Consider the following 24949-nt stretch of genomic DNA (forward strand, 5'->3'; position numbering starts at 1 on the left):
GGAAAACACCCCCCCCCCCAACAAAGATACAGGCACACATCAGCCAGTCTCTCACTTCCCTTTTTATTTCCTCTAAGACCTACAAAAGGCAGTACCAGAGAGTGAACCTGCCCTCCGGCCCTGAAGGGGCTTACCCATCCCCCCAATACCCCATCCAGGACACAGCCACCACCTCAGGCCCCTTTCCTCGAGGGGAAGGTTGTTTCGTCCACACACACACACATTCACACTCACGTGCACACAAACACGTACACGTGCATGTGTACGCATGCCCGATCTCTGGGCATCGCATAGCTAGAACCCTAGGGGTAACCTGTTTGTTGATCCCACAAGCCGCCAGGAAGCACCAGGAGGTGGGCCCCTAGGATGAAGGCCCAGAGGCAAGACAGCCCGCATCCTGGTCTCCTCCAACCTGAGGAGAAAGAAGGCCCAATCCTTCTAGCACAGGGCTGTCTTCAGTCAATGGAGCATTATTGCTTTGGGGAAAATTTTTTTTAGTTCTTTTTTTTTTTTTTCCTTTTAGCAAGTCCCTACAAAAATAGAACTTCTCTTGGTATTTATAAATCCACGGCCCAGCTCTGTGCGTATGTTACAGGTAGAAAAGCCATATGAGGCATTGCTGGAAGCCGAGTTATCCCAGCCTGAGTGGCGGGGCCCGGGCTGTGGACGGACTGGTGACTGCAGGGCGGTCCGCCGACAGTGAAGCTTCTTGTCCTCCCGCTTTTAGGTAATTTGGCCTTAAAAGTACCTGGGGTGTTGTCTGTTGGGGAATTGCCCTCGACAGGCCCTCTGGGAAAAGAACCATTAGGGAAGAAAATAAGGTTCTGCAAGAAATTGAGCGGCTTTACATTTAGCCCTTGCCGTCCCCTGTGGAGACTCCTCCACTTGCAGGAAGGATGGCCTCATGCATTTGCCAGCAAAGAGGGCCTGTGAAGGAGAGACATATGGATTTGAGACATATGGATATGGATTTGCCCCACTCGGGCAACTAAGGAGTGTATCTCTGGGCACAGGTGATTTCAACCCCTAGGCCCACCTGGCCCCCGGAGGCATTCCAGATGGTGACTGAACCTAGTCGGTTCAGGTACAGAATGGTTCCTTAGTTCCTAGGTGCATTGTCTCTCTGAGAATGTGTGAGGCATGGGTTTCTAAGGCCCTATCGGCCCCTTCCCGGCACCTCGGACCGAGGCAAACACATTGTTCTTCTGGCCTCTTGTGGTTAGGAGGTCATGTCCCTGTAACTGTTCCATTTGAGGCGTCGAGAAATGGAGGGCCTTTCACAAGAACAGCAAAGCAAATGCTTTGTAGATTATAGATAAACGCAGATGCATAATGGAATAAGGTAAGAAATTAATCAACAATCAAAGGGTATGCGGGAACTTTACGAGAAAATCGCCATGTTATTTCTTAAAGGTTGACTACACGTAGGAACATTTTTAAAATTAGGCGATGTTAGAAACACATAGATGATGTATGCTCCAAGGAAATCACTAGCACATATCATGCCACGTTTGCTACAATAAATCGGCCAGTTCAACCCACTGCTGTTGTCTGTGTCCGTTTTTATTTTAGTTTTTTATTCTAGTTTTGTTTTATTTTCACTTTTTCGCCGACGCCGTTCATCCTTCGGGAACCCCTGGGCCTGCTGGAGCCGGACTCCGGCAAGGCATTCCCTTTGGTAGCTCAGGCCTTGGCCTGTCATCCGGGTCCCTTGGCTGCAGGGGTCTAGGCAGTCACCTCGGAGCTTCCAAGCACCTTCTTTGGGCCCTCCCAGTCGGTGGCGTACTCCCTCTGGAGCTGGGCACGGTAGTAGAAGAGGTAAGAAGGCAGCAGGAATCCGAGGAGTGAGAATAACAGGAGGCCCAGATTCACCTTTAGGGCAAGGAGAAAGACAAGAGTCAAACAGGTACTGGCTTCCCCCCATCACCCTCAAGGGCCCTCCCGTTTAACCTTCAGCAGAGAGGAGAAGGCACCCATTTGTACTCAGGTCCTGGGCCACAATGATAAATATAGCCAGTGCTTCCAGTGTTCAGTCACTGTTCCACCAATATCTCATTTAATGTTCAACGAGCTCGTAAAGTTTCTTAGCCTAGTTGGAACCCTGGCTGAGGCTGGTGCCCACACCAGCTGGCGCCCTCTGGGGAGCTACTGAGGCAGTCTGGGCTACTTTCTGACATGGAAGCTTCTGGGCTGGGAACCACGACCTCTGAGGATGCTGACAAGGGGATCCCATTGCGGGTGCTGAGAAGAGACTCGAAGGCAGTTAAAGGAGCCAAGGCACGCAGCCGGAGGACAGGAGGCCCAGGGCAGTGGCCCTCACGTGCACTGGGCCTCGGTCCACACCCGGCTCTGCCTTTCTCGCTGTGTGACTTTGGGCAAATCGCCATGACTCTAAGTCCCTCCTCAGGGCTGTCAGTACCTGGTGAGCATTCACTAAAGGGTGGCTACGCTTTCTCCATCATTCTTGTGGGAGAAAGGTTACGGGACAGGTGGCCCCACAGGGCAGACAGAAGGTCAGCTTTAGGGAGGCAGATGTCGGTTCTGGGTAAGGAAAAGCCCTTCTGACCATACCAATGGCTGCTGCCCCGTCACTGAGGGTGTTGAGAGGGTTTGTTGGAACCCCTTTCCAGAGGTGCTAGAGAAAGGATCCATGCACTGGGTGAAACTGGACTGCATCAGAGCTAGGCCACTTCACAAGGCACCCGGAGGCTTAGCACAAAGATACTCCTGGGCCCAGGGTGAGGGATGCTGATGCAGCTGGCTGGGGACTCTGTATTTTTAACGCGCTGTGACGGGTTGTGATGGACAGCCAGCTGGGGAGCCCCCAGATCAGAGACCTTCAGTCTGAGAGATGAGTGAGGGATTCTGTCACCTCGAAGCCCCTCCCCCTCAGCCCCCTGGAAAGGGGCTCCTGCTCTCCACCCCCACGCCACCCGCAGTTCTCACCCAGAAGGGCTCTCCTTTCAAGGGTCCCACCATGGCCATGAAAAGCGGCTGCTGGAGCAGGGCAAACACAGCACTGATGAGGGACTGCAGACCCGTCAGCGTCCCAAAGTGGTTGGACGGGAACCTGTCAAGAAGAGGTAGGCCAGTTAGGTCGGGCACGTGGCCCTCTCCAGTCCAGCCCCCTGTGCCAGACTCCCCCCCGCCCCCAGGTTAGGCGGGCAGGGTGGAACTTAAGAGCCTCTTTGCAGGGCACCTGGGTGGCTCAGTCAATTAAGCATCCGACTCCTGATTTCGGCTCAGGTTGCGATCTCACAGTTTGTGAGTTCGAGCCCCACATCGGGCTCTGTGCAGACAGTGTGGAACCTACTTGGGATTCTCTCTCTCTCTCACTTGCTCTCTGCCCCTCCCCCACTTGTGCGCACACACGCCCACTCTCTCTCCCTCCCTGTCTTCAAAAAAATAAATAAATAAACTTTAATTAATTAAAAATAAAAGCCTCTTTGCCTGTGCTTTCTGGACTCTGGCCTCAAAGCTGTGTGCTGCGGCTTCGGGGCCACTAAGCTGGCTTCTGCCAACTACTATCTGTGTGATAACAGCAAGTTATGCAATCTCTCGGAGACCCACTTCCTCCACTAATAACCGAGATAGCACTGACCTCGATGGGCGGTTCATTTATTCTTTTGACAAGGATTCACTGAGTTCCCACGTGCCAGGTGCCATTCTAAGGCGCATGCACATTCAGCACTGAACCGAACCCTCGTAGAGGTGGCTTTCTGGTGGGGCCGGTGTCAGTCGGACAACGAGCAAGATACACACATAGATTGTTGGCTGGTGACGAGAGCCAAGGAGAGACGTAGGGTGGAGAAAGCAGGTGGGGGCGTCCAGGGGGCTGCCACCGCGGACAGGATGGCCAGCAGAGGCCTCACTGACAAGGGGACCCTGGGTACGGACCTGGAGAAGGTGAGGTAACTGTGGGCCCTGCAGCTATCTGGAGGGAGACTGTTCTAGAAAGAGGGAACAGGAAGTGCAAATGGCCTAAGTAGGGGACACACTTGGGGTTTCTGAGAAATGAAGAGGCCGCAGCAGAGTGAGAGAAGGGGGAAGGGGGGTGAAGAGAGCAGACAGGGCCCGGGGTGGGGGAGGGGGCAGCTAGACCGTGTAGGGCCTGTTAAGCCATAACAAAGCCTCTGGCTTTTTCTCAGAAACAAGGCAGGAAGCCATGGAGTGACAGAAAAAGACTTATGTCCCAGCAGGTGTCTCCAGCCCCTGTGTTAAAAATAGACCAAGGGAGGGGGCACCTGGGTGGCTCTGTCGGTTAAGCATCAGACTCTTGGTTTCAGCTCAGGTCATGATTTCATGGTTTGTGAGTTTGAGCCCCGCATCAGGCCCCGTGCTCACAGCACAGAGCCTGCTTGGGATTCTCTCTCCCACTCTCTCTGCCCCTCCCCTGCCGGCTCTGTCTCTCTCAAAATAAATGAATAAACTTAAATAGACTGAGGGAGGCGAGAGCAGATGCAGGGACCCGGCCAGGAGCTGCTGCGCCCAACCAGGGCAGGGGGGTGGCGGTGGAGACAAGGAGAGGGTCGCATTCGGGGTCTGTGGACAGCGGGACCGCGGAGGACTAGACATGGAGTGTGAGGAAGGGAAGAGCCAAGGCTCACTCCAAGGCTCCGGCTTGAGCAGGTGAAGGAGACGGGCTGCCCTCTGCTGACCCTGGCCAGGTGTCCTGCACCACGCCTGCCATTGAAGAAGTCCCTGGTAACAGTGACAAGTGTCACTGCCGTTGCTCATTACACACCCCGGGGAGTCCCTCAGCAGCACTGGCAGTGGAAACCAGAAGGGTGAGGGGAGAGGGAACCGGGGGCTACTCCAGATGGAGCAGGAGAGTCATAAGGCAGGCTGCAATCTGGAAATTTCTACAGGGCTGACGGGGGAGAGAGGAGAGCAGACATAGGACCAAGGCACACGTGGGGGGGCGGGCTCAGTTGGTTAAGCGTCCGACTTCGGCTCGGGTCATGATGTCACGGTTCCTGAGATCGAGCGCTGCGTTGGGCTCTCTGCTGTCAGCACGGAGCCGGTTTCGGATCCTCTGTCTCCTTCTCTTTCTGCCCCTCCCCAGCTTGTTCTCTCTTTCTCTCTTTCTCAAAATAAATAAACTTAAAAAAAAAAAAAAGAGAAGAAGAAGGAGAAAGAGGAGAAGGAGGAGAAGGAGGAGAAGGAGGAGAAGGAGGAGAAGGAGAAGGAGAAGGAGAAGGAGAAGGAGAAGAAGAAGAAGAAGAAGAAGAAGAAGAAGAAGAAGAAGAAGAATCCTGGCTTCCTCTAAGGGAGGACCCCCGGGCAGCAGGCTACCTTTGAAGAGGCAGGGACCCCACCCCCCGAGATGAGATGCCGATGCCGGGAGAGGGCAGCCCCACCACCAGCCCACCAGGCGGCCTCCCAGCTCCCCACCAACTCCAAGAGGTCAGCACTCCTGGGAGGCAGCACTCCTGGGAAGAGGGGCATGATGGGGTGGGCAGGGCCATTTCGACTCTGCTCGGGGATTCTTCGGGTTTGGGGGAGGAAGCGGCTGACTCACACTGCAGCGTAGAGGCTCCCACAGGCTGAGTGGAAGAAACCTCGAACCACGGTGTGCAGGATAAAGGTCACGTACTGAAACCAAGAAGAGAGAGGGAAGAGGTGAGAGCAGGTGTGGAGGCCGGAGGCAGGATGGGGAGGATGGCGGGCGACACGAAGCCGCGCAGAGCCCTTGCCCACCCGATCCCCGGAATACCCCCCCCCCCGGGGGGACCCAGAGACCCAGAAGACAGACCCAGAGGACAAGAACCTGGCTTCCTGGAAGGCAGGCATGGGGCGAAATGGCCCTTCGGAGGGGTCCTGGGAGGCGGGGAGACGGGGGAGGACAGAGGTGGGTACCTGGAGGTGTAAGCTATTGATGAGGCAGGTGACGCCAAACCCCACCAGCAGGAAGTTGGTCAGGGTGAAGGCGTTGATGGCATTGGTGATCTTCTGGATCTTGCGGTAGCGCGGTCTGGCCGACTTGGTGGCGACCCCATCCCTGAGGAGAACAGGATGTCACCGGCTGCTGCCTCCACGTCCCCAGCAGCTGCCTGGTTCCCCGCCTGGCCTTCCCCTCTTCTCCCGGGCCTCTACCGCAGGGGTGACAAAGGCAGCAAACCACTTCCCCAGCCCCGTGTTCCTCAAAGCGTGGCTCCCCCACCTTTTACCCCAGCATCACCTCGGGGCTTTCTTTAAAATGCAGATTCCAGGGGCACCTGGGTGGCGCAGTCGGTTAAGCGTCCGACTTCAGCCAGGTCACGATCTCGCGGTCCGTGAGTTCGAGCCCCGCGTCAGGCTCTGGGCTGATGGCTCAGAGCCTGGAGCCTGTTTCCGATTCTGTGTCTCCCTCTCTTTCTGCCCCTCCCCCGTTCATGCTCTGTCTCTCTCTGTCCCAAAAATAAATAAACGTTGAAAAAAAAAATTAAAAAAAAAAAATAAAAAATAAATAAATAAATAAAATGCAGATTCCAGGCTCCCACCCCAGAATCTCAGAGGCTGGGCCCAGGAAGCTGCATTCTGACAAACAGCCCAGGCACATCTCGTGCACACTGAAGCCTGAGAATCAAGGATAGGAAGCAAGGTGGCGAACCGGAAGCTCTCACGCCGTCTCCAATCGGACGCCTCTACGGAAGCATCTCTGCCCATCAGCCTGGACAAAAGTAGATGCCACTCTGGGGACAGCAGATTGGCCCCGGACTACCCAGCAGGCCCCTCTCTGGCACACTCCAGGGGAGAGGCCAGCAGGCCGAGATGCTCATCTATCCTAGACAGATGACCCTGCCATCAGGGGCCATGGGCAGGGTGCCCGGGCTGGAGTACCGATGCTGGGGAGGGGAGCCACGAGATTGTTCCTTAGCTGCCTTCTCTCCTGTCCTCTCAGGACAAACAGGAACTATTTGGATTAACACAGAAAGAACCCAGAAGACCCGGGTTCAAGACCCAATTGTGGTCTCCCCCCAACAAGATGGGCCTCATTGGCCCCACCTCCTGCTACCCATGTCCTGTGTAGTCCCGTCCTACACTGTACCAGTTACTCTGGACGACCCACAGAATACGACAGAAACAATGGAATGTCACTGGTGAGATTTCGCTGTGAAGGACACAGAAGTTTCTGTCTTTGTCTCCCTCCCTTAGACCCCTTGCTGGGGGAAGCTGTTCTGTGGTGAGCAGCCCTCGGGACAGACCCAGGTGGAGAGGGGCCAAACCTCCTGCCAAGAGCCACCTGAGTGAGCTCAGGAACAGATTCTCTGACCTCGGTCAATATCTCAGATATCTGTAGGCCTGGCCGACAGCTAGAGAGCCTGCGGTGGTCTGAATGACTGTGTCCCCCCGAAATTCACATGCTAAAATCCTCACGCCCAACATGGCAGTATTGGGCAGTGGGGGTCTTGGCGGGTGATTAAATCACGAGGGGAAAGCCCTCATCACGGGATTCGTGCCTTTATAAAGGAGGCCCCACGGAGCTCCCTATTCCTTAGGCCATGTGAGGACACAGCAAGAAGATAGCCGCCCAGAAGAAGGTCCTCGCTCAACCACTGGCTCCCTGATCTGAGGCTTCCAGGCTCCAGAACGGTAACAAGTAAGTGTCTATTGTTTTTAAGCCACCCAGTGTGTGGTATTTTGTTACACCAGCCCAAACAGACTCAGACAGACAGACCCTGAGCCAGAACGCCCAGCTAAGTCATTCCCAGATTCCTGACTCAGAAACTATACGAGACAAGAAACGTTAGCTGTTTAAAGATGCCCAGCTTTGGGGCTAATCTGTGATACAGCAATAGATGTCTGATATTCCAACTCTCTCTCTTTCTAGCCATAAGAAGGCTTTTGAGTATACCCTTTACAACATAGGTTCCGGAACATGCTACTACGAGCTGTGCGATCTTGGGTAAGTTGCTTAACCTTTCTGCGTGTCAGCTTTGTGAAGTGAGGATAACATACCTCCCTCAGAGAGCTGTTGGAGGACTCCGTAAGACAATGCAAGGTGCCTAGTGCACGGTCAGCACTTGACCTCAGCTATCCTTATGATCAAGTGAGCTATGCCCACCTTAGCCTTAGTTTCCTCATCTGTAAAATGGGGAGATATTCCTGCTCTCCCAGGGCTCTCGGGAGAAGGAAATGAGAAGCCGGGTGTGAAAGCACATAAAAAACAAAAAGCTGTCACCATCCCTATACAGGTCACCTGGCGTTTCCGAGGGCACTGCCCTCAGTGGGGACGTCCACACAGTCCTTGATCCGCCAGTCCATGATGTAGCCAATGAGGGGGCAGGTGAGAAGGCACAACAGCTGCATGGCCCCAAAGATGGAGGAGTAGAACCCAACTGGGCAGGACGGGAAGAGAAGTGGAGTCAGGAGCTGGCACGAGCAATGCCAGCAGCCCGGTGGGCACTGTCACCCACTTCCGGTGTAGGAGAAGCAGTGTCAGAATAGCCCCCCTCTGACCCCCAGATTCTCAGATGCCCCAAATGCCCAGAGTTACAAGGCTGGGCCCAGGCTCCCTGTGGAGTGGGCACCAGTGGGGCGGGTGTGGGCCAGGCCCCCAACTTCTACCCCCCTACCTGTCTCTGCCGCCCGTTTTCTCAGGATGTCCGTCTCTGTTGGGGGGTGGGGAGAGAAGCCAGAGTGAGAGGAGCCCGCCAGGGTGACCCTCCTGTGCCCCCAGCCCCCAGTGGGCTCAGCAGCACCTCACCATGCTCCTGACCACCAGTCACGAGGTACTCCAGCATCTTGTTCATGGCGGCCATGTAGAAGATGACCCTCAGCTGGGTCATGCCCATGGTGAGAAGGCTCCACAGGAAAATGGGGGAACAGAGGCTCTGGCGGAAGGGGACAGACTCTGGCGAGACAGCAGAGGGCGCCCCTGAGCCCCAGATCTTCCATTTCCCTCCAACGGTCCCAGCTGATGCAGTTCTAGAGGGGCTCAGCCACTCACTGTGTGACTCTCAGGGGATTGGGTCCTTCAGAAACGAGGGCTCAGATTCACTGGCCTCCAAGTTCTGCCCAGTTTAATACTGATCTCAACAGAACATTTTCAGCTGCCCGCTGGGTGTATACCTTGGTGTGGTAATAACTCTAGCTACTATTTATTAAGCACCTTCCCATTTACCAAAAGTGAACAACAACCCTGTCCTCAGCACGTTCTGCAGATGAGGAAATTGACCCAGTGACTTGCTCAAGCTCACAGGGCTGGAAGCTGCAGGTCGGCTGGACTCAGCTCATGGCTGCCACCACTCTGCCACGGGAGGCTCCGCGGGGGTGGGGGTGGGGGGGGTCATACCCTCAAGACTGCACAGCCTTGTGCCATTTACAGAGCTGCCGTATCCACGGCTCCGTTTAAGCCTCACAGCTAACTTCCCCCTCCAGTGCGCATGATGACTGCTAGTTTCAGAGATAAGGAAAGCCAGAACAGGCTTAAGTGATCTGCCCAAGTCACACGGCCTGCAACTGGGGAGCCGGACTCCCCATCTCCTGACTCCAGGGCAGGTGCACCTGCCGATCATCTGGGAGCTGACACCTTGGGAAGCGGCTCAGGCAGGTGGCTGCAGATCCTCTTCCAGCCAGCAGGGGGAGCCAGCCAGCCGGGCGCTGGAGGGCCTCGCAGCTGGCTCAACCTGGCGGCACCTGATGCAAGGGGCTCAGAGGCTGTAGGGAGCCCTGATGAAACCAACCGTCCCACAGGCCTGGAGATCCTGCCCCATTCTGGAAGCTCCTCCCCCCCCCTTCACGCAGGAATCCAACAGAGTACCCCCGAGTCTGAACTTGTAGAGTTCTCTGAGCTCTGATTTCCCCTCATTCTGTAAATGGGGATCAAACCTCACCTATTTACATCATGGGGTGTTGGGTATAGAGCAGAAGGGGAGAGAACGAGTGCTCACTAATAAGCATGAGGACCCACCCCACCTGTCACCCAAGGCTGGCCCCTTGACCAGACACTCACTCTCAGGAGGGCTTTCTGAGATGCCACGAACATCCTGGGATGAGATGAAGACTTCAGCCCCGTCCTCCAGGCTGGGGGCCTTCTGGCTCAGTCGCTGGCCCACAATGGTCACATGGGTGTAGAAGCGGTCACCTGTCACCTTGTGATCAAGGGCCAGTCCGCTGAGCTTGATCTTCTTCCTGCCAGCAGCCGGGCCAGGGAATGTGGGAACCAGCCACGCAGAGCTCACCCTCGACAGCCTGCCCAAGGGGTCCACCCCAGTCTGCCCTAGGGGTGCTGCGCAACCCTTTACCTGGCGCTGGCTGACATGCCCACTGACAAGCTGCCTGGTGCAGGCTCGCATCTGTCACTCGGAGCCTGGGCCAAGGGCCAGCTTTAGCACCCAGTAAGTGAAGGGTGGGCGAGTCCTTTTTCACTTGGGCTGTTGCCATGGAGGCAGCATTAAGAATTCAGACTCTGGAGGGGAGCCTGGGTGGCTCAGTTGGTTAAGCATTCCACTTTGGCTGAGGTCACGATCTCACCGTTGGTGAGTTCGAGCCCCATGTCGGGCTTTGTGCTGACAGCTCGGAGCCTGGAGCCTGCTTTGGATTCTCTGTCTCCCTCTCTCTGCCCCACCCCTGCCTGCACTCTGTCTGGGTCTCTCAAAATTGAATAAATGTTAAAAAATTAAAAAAAAAAAAAGAATTCAGACTCTGGAGGGGCGCCTGGATGGCTCTGTTGGTTAAGCGTTCAACTTCGGCTCAGGTCATGATCTCACGGTTTTTGAGTTTGAGCCCCACGTTGAGCTGTGTGCTGACAGCTCAGATTCTGTGTCTCCCTCTCTCCCTGCCCCTCCCCCACTCCGTCCCTCCCTCTCTCTCTCAAAAATAAATAAGCATTAAAAAAACTTTTTTTTATTAATGCTTATTTATTTTTGAGAGACAGAGAGAGACAGAGTGTGAGCGGGGGAGGGGCAGAGAGAGAGAGAAAGACACAGAATCTGAAGAGGCTCCAGGCTCTGAGCCGTCAGCACAGAGCCCGACTCGGGGCTCGAACTCAAGCCGTGAGATCATGACCTGAGCTGAAGTCGGACGCTCAACTGACTGAGCCACCCAGGCGCCCCCAAAAAACTTTTTTAATAAAAACAAACAAACAAACAAACAAACAAACAAACAAAAAACCAAAGAATTCAGACTCTGGAGTCAGAGAGCCTGGTTCCAATCTTTAATTTGCCCCCTTCAGTGGTTGGACTTGAGGAAAGTCACTTTGTTCCCTGAACTTTTGTTATGAATGGAGTTAATAAAAGAACCCACTAACAGGACTGTGGAGGGTGGTAGGACTGCTAAGCACAGGGCCTGGCCCGCAGCAGACACTCAAATATCAGCTTTTTGACAGGCTTCCTTGTGGAACATCTCCCCTGACCCCTCTGAACTGATAGGGGGTGGAGAAAAGTCAGCATTCAGGCTGTCCTACAAAGGGTGGGGTATTTGAGTCTTTGTATCCCCCTCTTGGGACCATATGACACATGGCACTGTTGCTGGGGTCCCTCCTACTCTGTTCCCAACCTCCAAACTCAGAAAGAATAACAGTGGCGGTGTTTTGACCGCCCGTTATGTGCCACTTCTACTCAAATGCTTGTCGGTGGGGAGGATCATGCCCATTGTACAGATGAGAAAGCAGAGGCCAAAGCTGATTCTGTCCATTGTATTACCGCCCCCCACTCCCCACCCACCCCTCCCTCCACAGGGAGGGGAGTCCCCCTCGTCACACAGCCCTCCACAGCCACTCACGTATAGTTGACTTCCTCGGGAGCAGGAAAGGCTTCGCTGGGCCAGTTGAGGGCACAGTTCAGAAAGATGAGGCAGGCCAGGCCCGACCACGTGAACATGATGACCATGAAGGACACGCCAGCGTCATAGATCAGCTGTGGAAGGAGGGGCAGGCCCATGGGCCACCTGGCCTCACCTCTCCCAGCCCAAGGCAGAGCCCAGGCCTCAGAGACCCTAGACAAGGTCTCTTCTACCCCATTCCTTGCACCTGATTTGCAGATGGGAAGTGGAGGCCGGAAGTTAAGAGACCCAGGAGACCACCATCCTCTCCCCTTTTCACCCCAGCCCCCTAACGAGATGTGAAGTAATCCCACCCACCCACCCCCGGGTGCTGAAGGTCTTTGGAATGTCAATTATTATCGGAAAAGGACACACAAGCCTGCCTGTGACTCCACGCACATGTTGGCTTCCACACAAAAATGCCATTGCATTTTATGTACAAAAGAGAAAAAGTAATGCTCTAGGTTTACCAGGCCTTTGTGTATCTTGCCTCTTCCTGGCACGTTCCCTGAGGGAAAGACAAACCCGACCCAGAAGCCTTATCTCACCTTTCACAGGTGTTCCCAGGGAGGATAACTGGGAGCGTGGGCGTGTGCGCATGTGTGCAAAGAGCGCTGCCCAAGGCCTTCCAACCCAAGTGGGCTGGGAACTGATTGGGATTCTGTGCCAGTGCGTCAGCCCTCTACTGGGGAAGCCAGGTACCTAGAGATGGTGTCCCTGCTCTTGTCCTCCCTGCCTGGGACGACTGACATCTGCCCCCTCCTCAGGCTCCTTCCCAGAGCTCCAGTGCTGCCTGGGAAAATTTCTGCTCCTCCTCAGCCTTGGGCCTTGAGGCTCTCTTCTTCTCTGGGGGACAGGACAGAGCTTCAAAGAACCACATCTCCAAGTGAGTGGGTGTTAAGATCTGCCTCCTCAAACCCCTCCCACCCTCCATGCCTGCTGCTACCTGAACAACTGATGGCCACTCCCACCCATGCACTCTCAAACTCCTTTGGGGGCACCCAGCAAGTGCCTCCTAAACAAACTTCACTGCCCATTGTGGAATCTGAAGGGCATCCTATGGCCCAGTTGAAAGCACGCTTTGTTATCATTTGATATCAGAGGAAGGCATGAGGCCCCAAGCTTGCCCCCAAGCTAGAACTCAGGCCTTCCGGTTCTAATTCTGCCAGGCTGATTTGTTCAGGCTGTAGCCTGATATGGACTAACTTCATGACCTTGGACCAAGGCAACAAGCCTCTCCAGGGCAGGTGAAGGAAATGTGACTGGAAAAGTGGTTGAGCCCAGAGAGATCAAGGGCACTGAATGTCTGTAAAGAGGATGGAGGGACTTGATTCTGTCAGTGAAGCAGGGCAGGTGTGTGAGCCAGGCCTCCAACTAAAATCATTCTGGAAGTCACGTGAAGGACAGACCAGAGAGGGGAAAGGTCCGAGGCAGGGAGACCAGCTGGGAAGGCTTGAGCTAGCCCAGAAGAGAGGACGAAGGCCTGGCCTAGGATGGCAGGAAAGGAAAGGAGGCAAGCAGGGAGACCCATCGGCCAGCGGCAATGCCTGGGCCCCTCCCATGACACTTCAGTGCTTGCCCCACGGTGGTGGGGACTGACCTCTGCCTGGCAGGAACAACGGTTCCCAGGCATGCCAGCCACTCACCCAGCCCCACCTAGTTTCTCTAGGCAAAAAGAAAGCCCAGGTGACCTCACTGGTCCCCCGCCCCAAACAGGTCCAATACCTTGATTCCCGGGAACGTGATGGCAGAAGAGGCGTAGGAGCCGATCATGAGGGCCATGAACGTAGATCGCAGGTTCCCAAACATGTTGGGCAGCTGAGGGCAGGAAGCAGTACCGGTAAGCTGAAGGACCCTGACACTGCCCAGGGTAGCCCTGGCCCAGTCAGTGGGACTAAGCCTCGATGCACCCCACCCCGCAGCCCTCAAAGTGAGCTCCAGGAACACCAGCCTCAGGAGAGGCAACAGAAAAGCTCAAAGGCAAAATCACAGGAAACTGGCTAACACCCTCCTTCCCACAGACTCCCAATGCACTTGAGCATCTCAACGGTTCCCAGAAGTGCCCTCAAAGAACACTTTTGTCAATTCCGCTCGAGCCCAGGGTTCCCCAAGTTAGTTGTTCGTGGAGCCCTTCTATTTTGTGACGCCTCTTAATAACCCACGGAATGGGTGTTTAAGAAAAACTGATCTAGTGCAACTCATTTGACAGATAAGAAAACTGAGGCCCAGTGAGGGAAAGAAATGTACTCAAGTTCACAGAGCTCCTTAATGACTTTCTCCCCTGTTCTGGCAACCCCGGCTCTATCCCGGACCCCAAGGCTGTGACCATGGCTGGCTCTGTAATGAGCCCTCCTGGGTGGCCCCAAAGGCCCCAAAGGCACAAGTCACGGGAGGTGCCAGGGAGGGAAGCGTGGATGTAAAGGAGGGGGCAGGGGCAGGCCGGGTGACCAGGAGAAGTGGCTCTGACGCGCACAGCAGGCCAAGAATCGCCACCAGTAGAGAACTGATCATATGTTCTGCTCTCTGACCTGAGCCAGGCCCTCCGGGGAGGAGAAAGCAAAGTCATGCTGCCCTTTGTGTACATCCCCCTCTGGCCCCACCGTCCCCCCCCCCCCAGGTCAACAGAGCCCATAGCTGGGAAAGGCCTTAGATGCCACGCAACACTTCAACCCTCTCCACAGAGGAGAAAACCCGCAGAGAGCTGAGTCCTCCACCAACTTCCAAGCGGTTGTGAAAAGGGGGTGGGACCAGGCTGACCCCCGCTGGGGTAGAGGTTTCCCAGGCACCTGGTATCTGCAAGGCACGCTGCCGAGGACACCAGGGAAAGTGCCAGGGAGAGTTGCCTGGACCCCTGGCGCCCCCGCCCCAGGGTCTCGGGGCGCTTGTCTCGGCCCAGCAGGGCGGCGCCGGGGTGGGGGGGAGGGCGCGAGGCCGGCCGGGCTAACGGGGGCGAGGGGCTGGGCAGCACTGGAGGTCCTGGCTCGGGTCTGTCTTGGCGGGCGAGGGCAGAGGCCCGGGGCGGGGGCGGGGCAGGCGCCGGGCCCTGCCATTGGCTGGAGATTATTGGCTGCGGGGCAGGGGGAGGAGCGGCGGGCGGGCGCAGAGCCTAGGCCGGCAGGGGCAGGGGCAGGGTCCGAGGTTGCGCACCGCGCAGTACGGGGCAGGGCACAAAGGAGAGAAGGGATATAGGGCCCCAGCCAAGCTGCACAGCGTGGAGAAGGGGCTTCGCGGGGGGCGGGGGCGGGGGCGGGGAGGAAGGGATCCGCTTCCTTGGAGAGTTGTGAAACGTCCCGGGCTGGAATTAAAGGCGGCTGCTGGGTGAGGTGAAATTCAGCCAAAAACACCCAGTTTGGTGGTCAGGACGGGTCAGGGCGGCCCTCATCCGAGATAAACAGCCCCGAGGCTGGCCCAGCCAGGAACCCCTCCCCCACCACACACTCATCGGCCTTTAACCCTTACACTCACATACAGAGACACACACACTTAGAGCAACACACACACAAAGCCACACACATTTGCAGGAGGCTGAGTCATGTGGAAAAAGCTGTTTCTGTAGGTCCAGCACGGTCAAGTGTCGGCAATTTGACGTGGCTTAACCTAATACCCCCACGAACACATTCACCTGCGCACGCCCTTGCCCATCTAGAGCATCACACACACACGCACACGGGGCTCCTACCGTGTCACTATCTGCCACACTGCCCAGCTTTCTTTTCTTTCCAGCACTTCCGACTATTAACAGAATTTATTAGTTTACTTGTTTGGAGAAGGCTGCCTCTTCGCCCAACCCCGGAACGGAAGTTCCAGAAAGGTGAGGAAGTCGGCAGTTCTGTTTGTGCTGTCCCCCCAGCGCCTAGAACCGAGGTCAGCAGACATTGTGTGCTGGGGACACACGCACGCCCCAACACCCACACTCCCACACGGCGTCACATCCCCACGGACACAGCCTCACATCCACCCTCAGCGGCAGCCTGCACACGCCTCTGCTCTGGGTCCACTGGCTCCTCCCTCACCCGCTGTCCCCCTCATTCTGCTCTACTCCCACCCCCACGCCAGGGTGCCCTCCTGCCAAGCGGGGCCTGTCACACTCACCGTGAGTGAAGAGAACGTTAAGCAGATGCCACCAAAGCCATTCAGGGACAGCGCCAGGAATATCAACGGAGACAGAACTGGGAAGGGGAGAGCGATGGGTCAGGGCATTTGGGGGGCTGTGGGAGGCCAAGGGCAGGAGCCGGGATGGCAGGCGATCTGCCTTCATCCCACCCATTCTTTTCCTGTGGGCGGCGAGAGGTCAAACGACTCACCTCTGGTGTCCCGAGAGGCCAGGGCCATGAGGGCGCAGGACGCGGCGAAGCTGGCACTGTGGAGACCCAGGGAAGGAGAAGGGGTTGCCCGCGAACACCCTGAGTCTCCCCTCCCCCCTGCAGCACCAGCCTTGCCTTCCTGCCCCCCCCTCACCTGCCAACCAGCCGCGTGGGCCGGGGGCCAAAGCGATCCATGAGGATCCCCAGCGGCAGGGTCGTGGCGCTGAGCACGAAGGAGCCGATGGTGAAGCCCAGGTTGAGCATCTCTTCCTGGCGGTCACAGCTCAGCCACTCCCGCTGCTCATCCTGGGTGGTGTTGGTGGCGTTCTCAGCTGGGGAGGCAAGGGAGGGCTCAGCACGTGACAGTCGGGAGCAGCTGGGCACAGGAGACAAGGGCCTGGGGTCCGGGGGCCTGAGCTCAAGTCCCACGCTTAGGGCTCACTGCCAACCAGGCGACTTTGAGGATGGCCTGGAGTCACATCTACTCCGGTGAGGACTCGTCCTCAAGGTAAACTGCCCACTTGGAGTCGTGACAAGTTAATAAAAATGGTTAACGGTGAGGGAAGGAGGGTGATTCACTTAGTGCTCACTGAATCACGAGGTGGTTGCTCCCCTGCCCCCTCTCTGTTACCTAAGCATCACTGCCAAGGGCACACTCAGGGCGCACCAGAGGCAGACAGACCAGGGTCGAAATTGCCACCATCCGTACCAACTGGGCAACCTTGGACAAGTAACTCCCTCTCTCTGAGCCACAGGCCCTTAGTCTGTAAAAGGGAGCAGAAGATGCCTAAGCCATAAGTTCCTTAGAAGATTCCTCGGGGGGGGGGGGGGGGGGGAGGCGCCGAGATGGCTCAGCCGGTTAAGCTTCCAACTTCAGCTCAGGTCATGATCTCATGGTTCATGAGTTCAAGCCCCAAATCGGGCTCTCTGATGTCCATGCAGAGTCTGTGTCTGCCTCTCTCTCTCTCTCTCTCTCTCTCTCTCTCTCTCTCTCTCTTTCTGCAACTCCCCTGCACTCTCGTTCTCTCTCAAAAATAAATAAATGTTAAAAAAAAAAAAAGAGTCAAGACTCTTGATCTCAGGCTCATGAGTTCAAACCCCACATTGGGCAGTGCTTCCGTTAAAAAAAAAAAGTGAAAAGTGACAGGTGCGATGAAGAGAACAAAACAGGAGGATGTGACGGTGCCTGAGTGCTAGGAGAGGAAGCACCCACCCTCCATGGTGACAATGACTCCTGACTTCAGATATCAGGAGCACACGCAGGCAGCAGAGGGGTGACGTGACCTGTGTGTTAACATAAGGAAGAACACGAGGAAGAAGTCTCAGATCCTGAGTGCTGGCCAACCAGGGCAGGAAACACCTTGGGCGATGGGGAGCTGCCAGGGAAGCTGGGGAGAGTGTCCAGGCCCGTGGAAGAAGCCTGTAGGGTTCAGGCTAGCCCCATCATTCAGTGATTGTCACCAGCACGGTTCAGTTCTCCACCAGGTCTGCCTGCACCGGATATCTGCTGTGTGCCAGGCACTGTGTTGGGACAGTGGGCCAAGCGGGAAGGAATGCAAAGATCATTTAGGCCACAGGCTGCAAACAGGCGACTGGCAGTGGCCCGCACCTGTGTTTTGCTTGGCGTGCGAATTTTAATTGGGTGCGGTTCAAAATCGGAAGTTATCCCATAAACGCGGCACCTGGGTGGCTCAGTTAACCAACTGATCAATCAGACTCCTGATTTCGGCTCAGGTCATGATCTCGTGGTTCGTGAGTTCAAGCCCCACGTTGGGCTCTGTGCTGACAGTGCAGAGCCTGCTTGGGGATTCTCTCTCCCGCTCTCTCTGCCCCTCCCCACTCATGTGCTCTCATGCTTTCTCTCTCTCTCTCAAAAGAAATAAACATTAAAAAAAGGAGTTATCCCGTAAAAATCTGGCTTCTCTTTAAGAAGTCGGAAAATCTGGCCATTGCTGGAGCTGAGTGGAGGTCACCCCTTTCTGCCAGGTCTTGCCCCCTTTAAGCCACCCAAGTCGTCACCTCTCTTTTACCCCCCAGACATTTGCCACCTTACACCTGCCGTACTTTATTATTATTATTATTATTATTAATTGATTATTATGAACTGCCTGGCCCAGTTGGCATCTGGGTTTGCAGCCCCTGAATTAGACACTGATTCTACCCCTCAGTCTTTCATCATCAAATGGCACCTTCCCTCACACAAGTCCTACTAGCTCTCGATTAATTAACACCTACTCTGTGCCAGGCTTTTTCATACGGTATCTGTTTCCATCCTCACAGCCTCCCTACCAAGTGAGTCCAATGACCCCCATCGTATAGATGGCGAGGCTCTGAGAAGCACAGCAATTCACAGCCACACAGATTCTTACAGGAGGGCTTACACTCAAACTCAAGACCGTCTCCAAGGGCCAGCCCGATTCCGTCCACCCCAGGGCCCCTCTGTCCTGAACATGGCGGCTCAGGACGTTTCCCGTGCATGTGCTGGTGCTGGCGAGGAGACGTGTTCCTCCACTCATGGAGCGGGACAGCCCAGGGGCCTGCTAGCAGCTCAAAGTCAGTCAACGCATCCGTTGGTCTGGTTTATCCATCAGCCTCTTGTGAGTTTGACCAACACGAGCTGGCTCCTGAGGCCCCACCACTCTGCGTGGTTGGATAAAGCCGGACTCCTCGGATAAAGCCAGCCCAACATGCACTTAGAACTCTATCCATGCCAATTACAACAGAAGAGGTCTTTGAAATCCAACTGCCCCGCTTTTATAGGCAAGTAACGTGACAGGGTGGGACAGGGAAAATGTGCTGGGTTACTGATAGAGCTGAAGCCTTAGAAAAAAACCATGTTTCCCTAATTGTGGTATGCATAACTGGGGCACTCCGGATGAGTTAGGAGATGCAGGGAATGGAGTTTGATGTTTCACAGTTATTAGTCATTTCAATGTGTATCTGAAACACATACACATATAAATACATATGCGAATGTATTGGAAAAACACGCATATATATGTATGTATGTTGGAGACATGTATGTGTGTGTGTGTGTGTATTAGACACATATGTATGATGTATGTGTAAGTACAATCAAACCCAACATTCCGAGGATATTACGCTTTAAACTCAGGCCAATTTTTTTTTTAATTTTTTTTTTTTAACATTTATTTATTTTTGAGACAGAGAGAGACAGAGCATGAACGGGGGAGGGGCAGAGAGAGAGGGAGACACAGAATAGGAAGCAGGCTCCAGGCTCTGGGCCATCAGCCCAGAGCCCGACGCGGGGCTCAAACTCACGGACCGCAAGATCGTGACCTGAGCTGAAGTCGGATGCTCAACCGACTGAGCCACCCAGGCACCCCTCAGGCCAATTTTTTTAAGTGGGTTGATGTAAAAGGAAGCATTAAGTCAATAGTTCCTAGGACAGAGGAAAGGTAAAATCATGAGGGTGAACTACAAGTGACAAGATCTGTGAAGCCCTGGAAAGCAGGACCACGGGCAAACATTCACCCCTGGAGCCACACAGAGCACATTCAAACCCCGGCTTCACTAGCCGTGCTGCTGAAACTCCGAGACTCTGTTATCCCATCTGTGAAATGGGATGGTGGTCAGCTGCAACCCCGAGAGGCTGGCTGGCTCCGCGGATTGCCGCGCATGTGCACACACACACACACTCACAAAATGATCTCATTCTCTGAGTCTCTAGGGATGGGGAGCCCCTCCTCAAGGCCTGAGGTTTCACTTTCCTGCAGCTGACAGTCAGGTTCACCAAAACATCTGTGGGATTGGGCTCTAACTGGTTGTCCTGCCTATGGCAGGACTGCTCCAGGAGAACTCTAAGCTGAAGGAGGTTGGAAGTGGCTACACTGTTCCTACGAGGACTAGGAGACAGGTCCTGGAGTCAGATCTGGGGTTGAATCCTTGCTCTGCTCATTAGCTGTGTGACCTCAGGCAAGTGGCTTAATTTCTCTGAGCGTCAGCTGTCTCTTCTACAAAACATGGTTAATAGTCATACCTATATCACAGACCTGCTAGGAGGACTGAAGATCTATCTAGCAAACAGCAAAGGCTTGATGAGCTTTAGCCATTGTTTTATTGTTTGGGCACTTTTGCTGGATAAAGAGAAGTTATGTGTCAAGTTTATTTGCCTCTGTCTAAATTCTGAACAACAGAGCCCTCTTCAACCGTGACACCCCTACAGGTGGTTCAACCACTCACCCCAGGGTGTCCCTCCAGAGAGAACAAAAAACACTGAGAAGACAGAGGGTGTAGCCAGGGAGCCCAAAGCCGACCCTAGTGAACACCTTGACCATGAACTCCACATTTGTTAAATGACAGCATTTGGTGCTCACATCGCTGCTCTGTGGCAAGGAGGATGAGGGGGATCCGCTCCGTTTTACAGACTTAGAAGTGGAGATCCAGAGAGGATGGGTGACTGGCTTAAGGTCACACAGCAAATGACAGCAAAGCTGGGTCCGGCACATAATTATGACCTCCACCTGTAGTCCACGTGTTTGCTCTCATTTCATTTTCACAGCGGTCCCAGGGGGTAAGGAGTATTGGTCCCATTTTACAGATGGGATAACTGAGACATTAAGAAAGTGAAGTAAATATCTGAAATAGGTCTAGCAACACACAGAACTGGAAGCCATGCTGCCTGGTTCTTTCCACACACCGTGAGGACACACATTCCTGGTTTGATTGTTCTTGCAACCCTGAGGAGGGAGGCTGGGTCCACAATGAGGCTTCAAGAAGCGGAAAGTAAGCACTTTCGATAGGGCAGCGTGACTGAGGCAAAGAGGATACAGCACCCTCCCCCCATCAGCCCAATGGCTGACGATTTAGATTTAGGCTGGAGTCACCTGAGGGGGAGGAGGGACACCTTGTGTCTTGCTTTCCAACAACAGACAAATAAGTTCAGAGAAAGTAGGAGGTTCGCTTTGGTCACCTCTAGGTATCCCAGACAACTGGGGTCAGACACATATTCAGCCTCTGGTCAACTCAAAACACCAAGTGGAAACTTCATACCACAGACAGAAATTACCCACAAAGGGCCCCAAGATCTCATGTTGATTTATTTTTGAGAAAAAGACAGAGTGTGAGAAGGGGAGGGGCAGAGGGAGACAAAGACACAGAATCCGAAGCAGGCTCCAGGCTCTGAGCCGTCAGCGCAGAGCCCCACGTGGGGCTCGAACTCACAAACCGCGAGATCATGACCTGAGCCAAAGTCGGACGCCTAACCGACTGAGCCACCAAGGCGCCCCAAAGGGACCCTAGATCTAAATGTAAGAGCTGTAAGTATAAAAACTCTTAGAAGAAAACCTAGGCATAAATCTTTGTGATCCTAGATTAAGCAATGATTTCTTGAACATGAAGCAAGACACAAATGGCAAAGGAAAAGATAGACTGGACTTCCTCAATATTAAAAAACCTTTCATGCTCCAAAGGACACCATGAAGAAAGTGAAAAGACAACCCACAGGGAGGAGAAAAATCTTGCAAATCATGTCTCTCATAAGGGACTTGCACTTAGAATATAAAGAACTCTTTTTTTTTTAATTGTTTTTTAACGTTTCTTTCTTTTTGAGACAGAGACAGAGCATGAACGGGGGAGGGTGAGAGAGAGAGGGAGACACAGAATCTGAAGCAGGCTCCAGGCTTTGAGCTGTCGGCACAGAGCCTGATTCGGGGCTCAAACTCAACGACCGCGAGATCATGACCTGAGCCGACGTCGGCCGCTTAACCGACTGAGCCATCCAGGCGCCCCAGAATATAAAGAACTCTTACAACTCAATAATAAAAAAGCAAATAACCCACCTTAAAAATGGCCAAAGCATCTGAAAAGACATTTTTCCAAACAAGAAATACCAAGGGCCAAGAAGCACATGGAAAGATGCTAATCATCATCAGCCATTAGGGAATTGCAAATCAAAACCATAAAAAGAGAATATTGTGTCCACTAGAATGGCTATAGCAATCATTAGTGTTGGTGAGGATATGGAGAAACTGGAACTCCATACACCGCTGGTGGGAATGTAAAATGGGGCAACCACAGTGCACCTGGGTGGCTCAGTCCGCTAAGCATCTGAATTCCGCTCAGGTCATGATCTCACAGTTCATGAGTTCAAGCCCCGCGTCGGGCTCTGTGCTGACAGCTCGGAGCCTAGAGTCTGCTTCAGCTTCTGTGTCTCCCTCTCTCTCTGCCCCTTCCCCACTTGCTCTCCATCTCTCTCTCTCTCAAAAATAAATAGATATTAAAAAAAAAAAAGGTGCAGCCACCGTGGAAAACAGTCTGGCATTTTCTCAAAGTGTTAACCATAGTTACTATATGACCTAGCAATTCCATTCCTCGATAAATACCTAAGAGGAAGAAAAGGATATGTCCACACAAACACTTATACCTAAGTATTCACAGGAGTATTCATAATAGCCAAAGAGTGGAAACAAATGCCTATCAACTGATGTACGCATAAATACAATGTGGTAGATCCATACCGTGGAGTCTTACTCAGCAATGGGAAGACACCAAGTCCTGACACCTGCTACTGAAACACCAGACGCGGAATAGAAGAGAGGCAAGATTTTATTCACGGCCAGGCCAAACCTGATCTCCCGATCTTAAGGAGAAAAGTGCAGAGAATGGCCCCGCACAAAGGTAGCAGTGAGCTTACATGGATTTTAGCAAGTCAGAGTACGTCATTATTTAGTTAACCAATTACAATTTACAGCATTTCACGGTAGCCAATTATATTGTGACACACAGACCGTTAGTTTTGGCGGGAACCTATCAATTTAAAGTTCTTTGTTCTAAGAGGGTTTAAAATCACCAATCATAGATACCTAAGATACTGTGGGGCAGTGAGTTCGTGACTTTTTACATGTTGGTCTTGCCTAGGCCAGATCTTGGTAGAAGGGGTGGGGAGCGTTTTGCAACCTAAATTCCCTACTTAGCAAGCAGGCGAAGTTACAGAAGCGAGATAGGGTGGTTAGTAATTTCTGATAACCCTAATAGGGAACTGCATAAGCTTTTATCTCAATTATTCATGGAAGGTGAGTTTAAGCCGAACTTATATACAGTAAGCTTTCTGATATCTTATAAGTCGACCTATTACATTCCCCACTCCTGTTCGTCAGTTATTCAAACCTTTGAATAACCTTATTCTGGCATTTGGGCTAGTGGGACATATGGGCTACATAATACCATAAGCTTTATAGATCCTATTTTTTGATTTATGAACTGGAGTAGTAGTTTTATCAAACAGGGTCCTATAGTTATAGCTAGAAAGAGAAAGATAGGGGGTCCCGCAAGGGCACTTAGGAGAGTTGTTAGCCAAGGGGACCAGGAAAATATAGACTCATATCAATTTTGATTAATTTGTCTTTGACTTTCTCTTTCCTCTAGTCGTTGTCTGACCTGACTCAAGCTCTGCTGGGTCAGAATTATTGACATAAAAATTATTGAATTATTGAATTATTGACATAAAAACAGCACTGTTCCCCAAGGGCCATAAAAGCCCTCCTTGTTATAAAAATAACAGGTCTAAGCCCCTCCGACTCTGAAGTACCACCCCAGCTAAAGAGTTCACAGATTCAGATGGTTTACCGATATTCCTTTCTAATTCTGATATATCCTGATCATTGTGTTTGCTTAGTAATTTGAAGTTCTGATTCCCTGTGATGAAAGCGGCAGTACTTACGCCAAAGGATCCTGCAACCCCCAGTCCTACAAAGAGGGGCACTAGAATAGTAGAGATGGGTTCCCTCGGAAATCGAGACTGGGGAATGAAACCTAGGTGTTCTCTTCCTCCTTCACCTGAAAAGTAGAAGACCTGGGGTAGGAGGTGGACCAGAATGCAGAAATCAGACCTCTTGATTATAAGGTGGAGGTTTAAACAAGGGGTTAAACCCAAGGAGCAAGCGAACCAAGTCCCAGAGGGCGGTACAAGGAAGTAAAGGGTACCCCCCACATGAGTATTATTTGGCAAGTAGATGGTGCTGTTACAATAAGTCAAATACCCGGACTGTTTCATCTGTTAATTTCCAGCATAGAAACAAGTCCCCGTTCCTTCTAGATCTCCTAAGGTGAGACTTGGGTTCTGCCCCCGGGTACAATGACCCTCTATCTGGCCATGGCTCAAATTCCTGACTTGGTCTTCTCTCGCTCCCAAAGGGACCGGAGCACCTATTCCTATGTAGTAGGGGACCTAGGATCCAAACACAGCCAACAATCCCAAGTGATGTTAGGGTTGGTGGCATTTAAAAACTTAAAGGTATAGTACAAGACTTTAAAGGTATCGGTCTCTCTTACTTCAGGTTTGTTCCTAGCGGGGGGAGGAGTCAACACAAGGGCAGCAGTGGTGGGCGAATGGGCCGTAAACTTAGCTGATGACTGGGCTAGAGGCCTGGGGGGCAGTTTTTCAGGGTCAGGGAGAGGGTTAATTACAGGATTGGGCCCAATGGGCGCTCTAGGGGTGATTCTAACTTTAAATTTCTGAATGGTGAACTCAGTGCCGGGATCAAGACCAGAAAGGTATCATCTCAATCCCCATGTTTTCCCTGTATTCCATCAGGGATCTAAACCATTTTTTTTTTTAATTTTTTTTTCGACGTTTTTTATTTATTTTGGGGACAGAGAGAGACAGAGCATGAACGGGGGAGGGGCAGAGAGAGAGGGAGACACAGAATTGGAAACAGGCTCCAGGCTCCGAGCCATCAGCCCAGAGCCTGACACGGGGCTCGAACTCACAGACCGCGAGATCGTGACCTGGCTGAAGTTGGACGCTTAACCGACTGTGCCACCCAGGCGCCCCAGGGATCTAAACCATTTTTGATGATGATAGTGACTAGGTGTTGACTCTCGGTCGTAGACATTGCTCTTATAGACCGTATAAACTGATCCTTTTCAGTAACCCAGTC

The 24949-nt window shown here is 53.2% G+C and overlaps 1 protein-coding gene across 16 annotated transcripts in view; it reads right to left on the reverse strand.

Annotated features, from left to right (window-relative positions):
- Window positions 1-1595: 1595 nt before the first annotated feature.
- SLC43A1 (solute carrier family 43 member 1) overlaps window positions 1596-24949 on the reverse strand; it is a 33446-nt gene continuing 10092 nt past the window's right edge. For 14 of the 16 annotated variants that reach the window (XM_030330976.1, XM_030330989.1, XM_030330975.1 and 11 more), the window contains 13 exons: window positions 16204-16381; window positions 16050-16105; window positions 15838-15914; window positions 13471-13563; window positions 11707-11840; window positions 9938-10116; window positions 8690-8836; window positions 8559-8594; window positions 8183-8321; window positions 5860-6001; window positions 5522-5595; window positions 2947-3070; window positions 1596-1872 (listed from right to left, as the gene is read on the reverse strand). In XM_030330976.1, coding sequence (XP_030186836.1) covers window positions 1726-1872; window positions 2947-3070; window positions 5522-5595; window positions 5860-6001; window positions 8183-8321; window positions 8559-8594; window positions 8690-8836; window positions 9938-10116; window positions 11707-11840; window positions 13471-13563; window positions 15838-15914; window positions 16050-16105; window positions 16204-16381 — 1526 coding nt within the window. In that variant the 3' untranslated portion in view covers window positions 1596-1725. Of the gene's footprint in view, window positions 1873-2946; window positions 3071-3383; window positions 3775-5521; window positions 5596-5859; window positions 6002-8182; window positions 8322-8558; window positions 8595-8689; window positions 8837-9937; window positions 10117-11706; window positions 11841-13470; window positions 13564-15837; window positions 15915-16049; window positions 16106-16203; window positions 16382-24949 lie in introns of those variants that run through there. The other 2 variants (XR_003972148.1, XM_030330988.1) reach the window with 2 other exon arrangements.

This window comes from Lynx canadensis, chromosome D1 (assembly GCF_007474595.2).
Source record: "Lynx canadensis isolate LIC74 chromosome D1, mLynCan4.pri.v2, whole genome shotgun sequence".
In the NCBI taxonomy this organism is placed as follows: domain Eukaryota; kingdom Metazoa; phylum Chordata; class Mammalia; order Carnivora; family Felidae; genus Lynx; species Lynx canadensis.